The sequence below is a fragment of the Nematolebias whitei genome, chromosome 16, assembly GCF_014905685.2.
Source record: "Nematolebias whitei isolate Nwh7 chromosome 16, NemWhi1, whole genome shotgun sequence".
In the NCBI taxonomy this organism is placed as follows: Eukaryota; Metazoa; Chordata; class Actinopteri; order Cyprinodontiformes; family Rivulidae; genus Nematolebias; species Nematolebias whitei.
Window position 1 is genome coordinate 37,899,736 of NC_056513.1, and position 11,426 is coordinate 37,911,161.

The 11,426-nt window shown below is 42.6% G+C and overlaps 1 protein-coding gene across 1 annotated transcript in view; it reads right to left on the reverse strand.

The window, feature by feature from the left end:
- LOC119423195 (sphingosine kinase 1) overlaps nt 1-11,426 on the reverse strand; it is a 70,982-nt gene that overhangs the window by 6,762 nt on the left and 52,794 nt on the right. The window contains exons 3-4 of the mRNA XM_037690601.1: nt 9,737-9,831; nt 2,301-2,416 (exon numbers count right to left, since the gene is read on the reverse strand). Of these exons, the coding sequence (XP_037546529.1) occupies nt 2,301-2,416; nt 9,737-9,831 (211 nt within the window). The remainder of the gene's footprint in view (nt 1-2,300; nt 2,417-9,736; nt 9,832-11,426) is intronic.

Sequence of the window (11,426 nt, forward strand, 5' to 3'; positions counted from 1 at the left end):
ATCCATCCATCCATCCATCCATCCATCCATCCATCCATCCATCCATCCATCCATCCATCCATCCATCCATCCATCTTTACCTGCTTTTTCCTGTTTGGGTTGCAGGGGTAATACTAGTGTCCATATCCAGCAGCCACTTTGTGAGAGGCAGGGGACACCCTGGACAGGTTTCCAGTCCATCACAGGGACACATGGAGACAAACAAGACAAACAACCATTCACTCTCTCACTCACACCTAGGGACAATTTAGAGTTACCAATCAGACTAACATGCATGTTTTTGGTCTGTGGGAGGAAACGAGTACCTGGAGAAAACCCAGGTGTGCACAGAGAGAACATACAAACTGCACCCAGAAAGGTCCCATGCTGGGATTTGAACAAGCGACCTTCTCACTGAGAGGCGTCAGCTCTACCAACTGTGCCACCGTGCCTCCTGGACACTAGGCGGTGACTCACACTTGAGATAACTGCATGGAAATGTGTTTTTCTCTGAATGTGTCTGCAGCCATTTTAAGCAGCTTGTTTTAATCGCAGCCTATTTTTGTGTGCACAGTTTGCAAAACTGCAAACTTGTCCGTGCACATTACGAAGACTGTTCACAACAAACCTGCCTGAGCACATTTTGGACCCACTGCAGAAACTTCCCTTAAAGTTTGTTATTAGTGAAGTCCAATTTTAAATGAAGACCTAGTCTATCTGGAGCAGTTTAAAAGTTATTAAGCACGGACTTCATTTGTACATTTAACACTTGTAGTTTAGGATGTTTAGCCAGAAAATAACTTGCATATAAATGTCTAAATATTCCAGTTCTCTAAAAGTTCTGGAAACTAAACTGTCTCCTGTGATGACTCTGGTTATTTTGAGTGGACACTTGTCACCTGATGTTTGGAGATGTTCTTGAGACCAACTCATGGATGTTGGTCACCACCTAATGTCGTGTTCCGCTCTGCAACAGAAACCTTGTTCCATGGTCATGTGGAGAACATGGAGAACACCATATATGAAAAACCAGACTGAGAAAATGATTCTGGACTTCAAACCGTTTCTTGTTTGAAGAAGTAAAGAGGACCAGATCTGCAGCTGGATGACCTGCTGATGGAGACCGTCTTTAATTTAAACACACTTTGGTCAAATGTAGATCTGACATCATTCAGATGTTTCGGCCCACAGGTCACAAATGAAAGTATGTGGCCCTGCTGCAATGCTGCCCAACTGGTTCAACTGGTTTGACTGGTTTATGGGTTGGCTGTTGGCAGGTAGAAATACACTTCATGTTTTTACCAACAGCTAAAAGATACTTTACACATTTTTTATTTTATTTTGGCAAATAAAATGCAAATAAGGGCGGCAGGGTGGCTCAGTTGGTAGAGCTGCCGCTTTTCAGTGAGAAAGTCACCTGTTCAACTCCCAGCACGGGACTTTTCTGGGTGCAGTTTGTATGTTCTCTCTGTGCTGTGTGGGTTTTCTCCAGGTACTCCAGTTTCCTCCCACTGACCAAAAACATGTATGTTAGACTGATTGGTGACTCTAAATTGTCTCTAGGTCTGAGAGAGAGAGTGAATGGTTGTTTGTCTCATTTGTCTCTATGTGTCCCTGTGATGGACCTGTCCATGTTGTCCCCCGCCTCTCACACAGTGACTGCTGGATATGGGCACCAGTGACCCCCGCGACCTGAACAGGAAGAAGTGGGTAAAGATGATGGATGGAAACAGTCAATAAATGTAAATAATGATATGCAGCTATATTCATTTTTATTCAAAATATTGAACTCTCCTCACCACTAAACTTTCTCAGATTTCACATGTAGTCCTGCAGTAAATATGAAGGAATTAAGTGGAAAATAAAACTATTTGAAGGCAGCACGGTGGCGCAACTGGTAGAGCTGCTGCCTCTCAGTGAGCAGGTCCTTGGTTCAAACCCCGGTCCAGGGGCCTTTCTGGGTGGAGTTTGCATGTTCTCTCCGTGCATGCGTGGGTTTTCTCCGGGTACTCCGGTTTCCTCCCACAGACCAAAAACATGCATGTTAGGCTGATTGGTAACTCTAAATTGTCCCTAGGTGTGAATGGTTGTTTGTCTCGTTTGTCTCTGTGTGGCCCTGTGATGGACTTGCGACCCGTCCAGGGTGTACCCCGCCCCTCGCACAGTGATTGCTGGACATGGGCACCAGCGACCCCCGTGACCCAAAATGAAATAAGCGGGTAAAGAAAATGGATGGATGGATGGATAAAACTATTTGAGGACTTTTACATTGTCAAATGTGTGCATAAATATGATGAACAAACAAAATCCCTGTGGCTCACCCTGAGTAGTAATGAATGGATGCAGCCAAGGCGTTGCCCGAACCACTAGGAAGGATACCCAGGGGGGTCTGGATGGCCTCCTCACAGTCCGAACGCTCCAGCAGCCCATTGATCACCTGACACACACACACACACACACACGCACGCACACACGCACACACACACACACACACGCACAGAGTTCAGGATAGGTAAACTCAAAACAACAGTCACATTTTAGCATACGTGCTAAGCATTAAGAGCAATGAGTGCATAAAGCATTGAAATATTTCCCTCCAAACAAATGATTTATTTATTTATTGATTTATGATAATTTTAAACTGTGTCTGAGGACAAACGTCTTGAACAACATAATGTTTGAAAAATAAAAATATAAATTCTGATTTACTACGAGACGTGTTAAATTTACTAATGCTTCATTTATTTAATTGTAACTACATGGATGTTAAATAACAGCTCAACAATCATAACAAACATTAAATCTTTGTTTATTAAACTCCCTAACAAATTAAAAGTTCACAGTAACATGGAATTAGTGGCACTTCAGTGAGAAACCTCGGCTCACAGGTTACTGGAGTCAAACGACCAGTGGAGAAAACACTTTTTTACAAATTACAGATGTGCAGCTAACTTTGAGTCTTTTCAAAGTAAAAGCATGTACAATCTTAGTTCAAGGATTCAGTGAGACCAATGGGAGCACTAGTGAGTCTGCTGTTTGTGACTTAAGAATGTATTTGCCAAATGCTGCAAGATACAATTTACTCCTTTAATGCAAACACATTTTTATGCAGATTCTTTACATTAGGTAAGTTTTTTTTAACTGACAGATGTTTTACCATACACATTTCCAATAGTCTAATGTGAGCTCACTAGACTGAGGAGGTTTAACTGTATTTTATCTGCATTTGAAACTTATCACATTCTGATGCTTTGTCTCATGTGAAACAAACTGATATTCAATTGAAATTGAAGTGTGAAATTGGCTCACTATTAGTGCTTAGTGTATTCTTAGTTTAGTATATGTCTTAGTTCATATCTTAGATCTTATTACTGTTTTTCTTTACAATTTGTGTTTTTGTTGGATGTAACTGGGACCATGTGTACAGAGTTTTGTTCCACCTCATGTACCACATGTGATGTGAATGACAATAAAGAACCTTGAATCCTTGAATGTGCAGCTAACTTTGCATCTTTTCAAAGTAAAAGCATGTACAATCTTGGTAACGGTGCGTTTATAAAACAGAAGAAAATAAAATCAGATTTCTGAGAGTGACATTGGCCAGTGATCTCTGACACCACAAAACGTTTTCTTCTGTAAGGACAATTTATAGAGAAACCTTAATGCCAACCTCCAGTAAGCCTCAGTGCGTAACTGTTGGATGATGACAGAAACAGACTGCATGGCGTGGATACTGGTTAATGTTAAGTGGATACTGGTTAATGTTCAGTGGATACTGGTTAATGTTAATGCTGACAGTCACAGAGATGGAGGTTCATCAGTTGATGGAGGAGCTCATTTTGTTTCAGGATGCTGGATGTCGTGCTGACGACCGTCGAGTCCTGCCGTTCATTCAGCAGCACCCACACACAGCACGCCCACCTCTAGCAGGAGGGATGAGGTCAGACTGCAAACACTGAATTCCAGAAGCTAATGTTAGCTCTAAGCAGCTAATACTCCCATTGTAACCACAGCCACACTTGGTATTGAGCAGCTCACCAGGTTTAACCACCCACTTCACCTCTTGCTCTCTCTGAGATCGGATGCCTCTCCCTCCCTCTCCGCTTTGCTTTGTTGCTCTGTCTGTGAAACTGCTTGTGAGCCTCTCTTGCATTTCTTCTGAACCATAATTATGGACTTGTTTTGATCAGTTGGTCCCTCAACTCAATTTACAACATTTCTTCGAAGAGAAGACAGGCTTTAGACGAGCCGATTTGCCCTGTTGGCACGCACGCAGCTGGATATCTCATCGACTGGAAGACTTGATGATGTGTCTATCTCTGCTGCCATCTGTGGATTTTAAGGACGCATATTTAATTGGATTTACGATAACTGGTTCCTGCTTTTTGGATTTGGCTGGTTGCTGGTTTAATCTACAATCAATGAAGTTGTCAGCAGCAAATTTGGACCCGATCACGCTGCTTGCCTTTATGATGGCTTGATTCGTGTCTCGAGTACCAAATGCTTTGGGCTGAATGGATCAGATCTTGGGGATTTTACTCAGTCACGTTCCATCGGTGTGGCCATGTAATTTGGACATTTCGGAACCGAGTCGACCAACACAGACTCAAGGTAGATGTCATTAAGTTCTGCCTGTCCCCAAAACAACTGTGTTTATCTGAATTTGGTTCCCTTGGCTGTCCTTGAAGGCCATCTTATCTAAATTTTGGTCACCTTGGCTGTCCTTGAAGGCCATCTTAACTGAATTCGCCTGGAGAAGATGTGATCTGATGCTCACCACCCCCTCCCTGAAGAATTTCCAACTGATAACCAGATGAAACCAGCTCAATAAACTTTGTGTCATCATTTCAGGACTCTTGGATTCTCATCAACGTTATTCTTGGCCATTCCTCGACATCCCTCGAGAATGTTTATGGATCTCACCGGAGGACATTGGCTGATTATTCCATCCTTATCAGAACTCTGACAGTACCCTCGACAGCATCTATGAACATTGCTGATCGCTCTTGTCTCCCTCGTCTGCAGAATGTCTACGTAAACATGTGCTTGTTTGTGCGAGGTGTTTTTTTAATATTAGAGGGTTTTTTTTTCTCAGGCAGGAAAAAAGTCTGATAGGAATTTTTTTCGCCTCCAACACCTACATGCGTCCAGTTAACCACTGTTTTTGTCTGTCCAAACAGGTCTCACTTGTAAATGGGTCTTTGAGGCTCAGCGTGATTTATCTGTTTAAATAAAGGTTGAATGAATGAAAAAAAACCCTCTACATTTCTGGCCAGTTCCACAGTAGTTGTTGCAAAGCCCCAGGAGAAAAGGTTCTGCCCAGAACAAACACTCAGAGCTCCCGGAGAACAAAGTGAGGTCATGTTGGTTCTGCAACATCAGAAAGAACTGACTTCTTCACTTCTACTGGAGTTTTCAGCTTCGGTCACCACAGAAGCACTGCTGATGACCAGGGGTGGAAGTAACAAATTACAAATATATCAGAGTCAGAGTCAGAGTCAGAATTTCTTTATTGTCATTCACACCTCATGTGGTACATGTGGTGGAGCGAAATTATGTACACAGGGTCCCAGTTACATCCAACAATAAAATGTATAAGAAAAACAGTAATAACATCTAAGATATGAACTAAGAAAAACATCAACTAAATATACACTAAGCATTCATAACATAAAACATTGAACATCAGCACAAACATGAACATGAGTCTGTGAGCAGATGAGCACGCATGAACACATCAACATTGAAACAGATCAGCAGCAACATGAAACAGATCAGCAGCAACATGATGTGATTTTTCACAGTGATTATTCTAGTTAGAGATTCCTGAGTCTAACAGCCTCAGGGTAGAAGCTGTTCCTCAGACTAGTGGTTCTACACTTAATGCTCCTCAACCTCCTTCCTGAGGGGAGTGGGGCAAAAAGTGAGTGTGCTGGGTGAGTGAGGTCCTTAATGATGCAGGTGGCCCTCTTCCTGCATCTAGTGGTGTAGATGTCTGTGATGGTGAGGAGGCTGATTCCGACAGACTTCTGTGCAGCCTTCACCACTCTCTGCAAAGCTTTTCTTTCTGCAGCTGTGCAGCCTCCATGCCACACGTTGATGCTGGAGCACAGGATGCTCTCCACTGCACACCTGTAGAAGGAGGTGAGGACTGAGCTTCCCAGACCATCTCGCCTCAGCTGTCTGAGGAAGTAGAGTCTCTGATGAGCTTTCTTGATCAGGCTGGTGGTGTTGTTGCTCCAGCTCAGGTTGTCATTCATGTGTACACCCAAGTACTTGTAGCTGGAGACCACTTCCACCGCAGATCCTTTTCTGTTCAGGGGGGTGTAGATGTTTTTGTTCCTTCTGAAGTCCACAATCATCTCCTTTGTCTTCTTCACATTGATGTGAAGGTTATTCTCTTTGCACCAGCTCTACAGGTGTTCCACCTCTTGCCTGTAGCTGGACTCATCATTGTTTGTGATGCATCCCACCACCGCTGTATCGTCTGCAAACTTTACAATGTGACAGCCTGGATGGGTAGCTGCACAATCATACGTGAGCAGAGTAAACAGGAGGGGGCTCAACACACATCCCTGAGGAGAGCCAGTGCTGAGGGTTATGGTGGAGGAGGAGAAGTTGTGGATCCTCACTAACTGTGGTTTGTTTGTTAAGAAGTCTAGTACCCAGTTGCAAATGGAGGGGCTTAGTCCTAGTGTGGATAGTTTGTCCATCAGGGTTTGGGGGATCATGGTGTTGAAGGCGGATGTGAAGTCCACAAAGAGCATACGGACGTAAGAGTTTTTCTGCTCCAGGTGGTTGAGCGCAGTGTGGACCACAGAGGAGATGGCGTCCACTGTTGATCGGTTCTCACGGTATGCATACTGATGAGGGTCCTCGTTGATGTTGATGGTTGTTTTGATGTGAGTCATGACCAGTTTTTCGAAGCATTTAGCAACTATCGGGGTGAGGGCCACTGGCCGATAGTCATTCAGACCAGTCACTGTAGAGCTTTTTGGGACTGGGATGATGGTGGCAGTCTTCAGGCAGGTGGGAACTGTCTCCAGGGTAAGTGAGGTGTTAAAGATGTCTGCCAGTACCTCACAGAGCTGATCAGCACATTCCTTGAACACTTTTCCGGGGATGTTGTCTGGGCCAGTTGCTTTGTGCGGATTAATCCTCCTGAAGGTACTCCTTACTTCGGCTGAGGTCACGCTGAGATGCTCTTCATTCGGTGGTGAGGTGAGTCTGGTGCTGGGTGGTCTGTTTGGGTCTTCAAAGCGTGCATAGAACTTGTTTAGGGCATCAGGCAGAGATAAGTCTTTGGGGCATTGTTCGCTCCTTCCTTTATAATCTGTTATGCACTTAATGCCCCCCCACATGCTCCGAGGGTCTTGTGAGATGAATTGACCCTCGATCCTCTGTGCATATGTGGCCATGGCCCTCTTAATACCAGCAACCAGCTCTTTCTTGTCCTACTCAGCTCCTCTGAGTTTCCAGACCTGAAGGCAGTGTTCCTGGCTTCCAGCAGGGTACGCACCTCTGCATTCAGCCAAGGTTTTCTGTTTGGGTAGCTTTTAACATTTCTGATAGTGGAGACGGTGTCAGTACATGTACTAATGTAACCCAGTACTGAGGATGTGTATTGGTCAAGATCAAGCGAACCTCCATTTTCAGCAGCTTCTCTGAAAACCTGCCAATCTGTTCGGCCAAAACAATCTCTCAGTATGGGTCCACTGTCTTGGATCCAGCATTTAACTTTCTTTTGTACCGGTCTGGAGCGTCTCAGCGGGGGCATGTAAGCAGGAGCCAGGAAGATTGAGATGTGGTCTGACAGTCCTAGGTGGGGGCGGGGTTCGGCTTTGTATGCATCTTTTACGTTCGTGTAAACACGGTCAAGCGTCTTGTCTCCACGTGTCGGAATTGTCACATGTTGATTAAAACTTGGGAGACAGTCCTTTAGATTCACGTGGTTAAAGTCTCCGGCTACCACGTAAAGAGCCTCGGGGTGTTTGCTCTGCAGCGAGCTGATGATATCATGTAGCTCCTGCAGTGATTCATTAGCATTAGCGTCCGGAGGAATGTAAACGACAGTGATAAAAGTCACCGTGAACTCGCGGGGTAGATAATGTGGCCGACATTTCACAGTTATTTGCTCCAAAGCCTTGGAGCAGGAGCTATTTACAACAGTACAGTTCGTGCACCAACTTTTACTCACGTAAATGCATACTCCGCCTCCCCGTGATTTCCCCGTTAGCTCGCTGCAGCGGTCCGCTCGAAAAAAAGTCTGTCATCCAGCTGGAAGACTGTATCCGGCGTTTCACTTGTAATCCACGTTTCTGTGAGGCAAAGCACCGCACACTTCTTCATCTCTTCTGAGGCGCCCGCTCTCAGACGAAGTAAATCCACCTTGTTGTCCAAAGAGCGGACGTTCAACAGAAAGAGAGACGGCATGGGGAGTTTACCGGCTTTAGCGTTAGCTCGTAGCCTCACCATAACCCCCGCCCGGCATCCTCTCCTCTCAAGCCGGGAGCAGCGCTTCCTCTTCTGCCCACTGGAATGCTTCTGCTGCAGCTTCCAGGTAGATGACTTTAAGATCTGCATTCTGCCGAGCGTAGTTTTGAGTTTGTTGCTGATTTCTGCTATATTTTGTGGCAAATCTGCTCCTATTCTCATCAGTTCGGTTCGGCTATAGTTCACACGCATAAATCGTGTGGAGTCAGGCACAGAGTCAATATCAAAACTTCTAAAAACTGGGATGGTACCGGGAGCCTGTGAAGCTGCTACTGCTCTGAGCGCGGCCATCTTGGCGTATATATTACTGTATATTATGTATATTACTGGCATATATTACTGTAATTAAGTAGATTTTTTGGGTACTTGTACTTGTATGAGTATTTATTTCAAGTGTGTAATTTTTCTCATACTTAAGTACAATTTAGACCATGTAATCTACTTCATTACTTTTAAAATCAGAAGTAGCTACTGAGTACGGCCATAATTTGAATTAATATTCAAACTGTTCATCTGCATCTTTGTGTCCAATAAGGCTCTCAGATCATGAACGCATCAATTACTACGACGTAAGCAAAGGACAACTCTGTACAGTGGAGAGTTATTTATGGACTGAAGATTTGGAGAAAAAAGCCAAAATGAAGACAGAGGACAACAACAGAGAAAATGACGAGGTAAAGGCTGAGGACGAGTGCCCGTGGCCATACCTTGAGGAATGTTTCATGTACTGAGGGTGAAAAGGAGACAGTGTCCAGATGCAAACTTTGTTTGATCTCTACTATGATAGCAGCTTACAAGACTTCAGCATTTAATCTCAGAAAACATATTGTGGTACATAGATTTTACAGCTGTATGATATTGCTTTTTATTGTTTGTATGCGTGGGTTATTAGTTCGTCTAAGTATGCAAAGATCTTAGATATTGTCACTGCCATCGGTTTGTCTGGTACTAAAATAAGACAGAGCTTCTGAGAAATGAGCTTTGAATGTAGTTATTATATTTATATTTATTATACACAGTAAATCAAGTTGAATGACTTATATTGCATTATACACAATAAAACATAAATTGGTTAAAAAGTAATTAATGCTCTGAGTAGTTTTTGAAAGTAATACTTTGTGCTTTTACTTAAGTTTTTTTTATAACACCCATACTTTTACTTGTAATTGGTGCAATGTAAGCAGTGTAACAGTACTTGTACTTGAGTACAAATTCCCAGTACTCTTTCCACCTCTGTTGACGACCAGCTTTAATTGTTGCGTACCTCAAACAGAAGTCCGTCTCCTGACATGATGACTATAGCGTCCCACAGTGAAAGGTTAGCTTCCTTCACATGCTCCCGGGCGTGATCCTTCCTCTCTGTCAAACACAAGCACACATAAATGTGTCATATTGTTCTCTGTGCAGGTGTGTCTTTCCTGTGTCACAAAAAGACACCTGGACAAATTTGTTCTGTGACCTTCCAAATTTTCAGGAGAAGGGTGACGGTTGGTCAACCCGCAGGTCCGGCAACTTTCTGTTTCAGTTGGAATGAAGTCCGGCTGCTCGAGTACGTGGGTATTTATTTTATTTTTTGTTACTTTTTTGGATCCTATGATCATCTACCTTTTCAGGACCTGTGGCCCTTATGGAGACCAAAGCCTGGTCCTAATGCGGTGGAGCATCCATTAAGGGTTAGTTAAAGGGTTAGTTAGGGTGTAAATTATGTTTAGGATGGAGTGATGAAGATTAGGCCACAAAAATGAATGCAAGACGATATAATGTCCTAATAAGGATAGAAAAAATAATTTGTGTAGGTGTGTTTGTGTATAAAGTGTAGAAAATGATCTCCATGACACAATAATATCAGACCATATGGTGATGAAAGAGCAGATTCTTGGCTCCCCACAACTTTAATCTTCTTTCTTTTCCCTCACCAGTTCCCAAATTAAAGAACGGCAGACAAAAAGAAAGCTGATCCTCAGTGACTGAAGGACTGCTCAATTATCCAGGAGCACTTTGACAAATGGACCTGAGGCAAAGCAACCTGAGGGTAGACCAGCACCTTTGAGTCACCACAGCCTTTGTTGACTTTGTGCTGTATGATAAATTATTTTGTTAAAAATAATTAAACAAATCCAAAATTAGACAGAATCATCTGCTGTTTAGCGAAAATGATCTTTTTCACATTTTTTTACAACAATAATTAAAATATAAAACAATACAGTAGGTTGAGTGAAGCATCTTTGTAATGACACTCGTGCCATATTTCAAAAATGATTATGTTCCAAAAATTAAGAATACATTTTTTAAAGACTGCTTTAAGTGTCTGCATCAAATTCACTTGCAGTTCAGCTTTTCCCAGGCACCTCTAATGCACTCAGCCTGCACGTCCTACTGCGTGTTTGAAAAACATTTATTTGGTCGTGTGTGTGTAGTGCTTCATTTATGCTCCAAGTGTTCTTGAGTGACATCTTGCACTCATGAGACATGAGGAAACACCCACACACTCGGGTGTGAGCATGTGACAAACAGGTATTGTTTTGGGAAGCTGAGGTGAATGAGAGTCTCTCCAGCTGTTGGATGATTACAGATGTCAGGTTTTTAGGTTTTTTAATTCCATTGAGGAAACAAGAGCCAGAGGACCAGGGTCAGTCACAGTTCATCGCTGCACTAGTACAGTCATCAAAGAGAGTCACTTTAAAAATAAAAATTTATACACACACACACATATATATATATATACATATATACACATATACGTATATATATACATATATACACATATACGTATATATATACATATATACACATATACATATATATATACATATATATATACATATATACACATATACATATATATACATATATACATATATATATACATATATACACATATACATATATATATATATACACATATACATATATATATATATATATATATATACACATATACATATATATATATA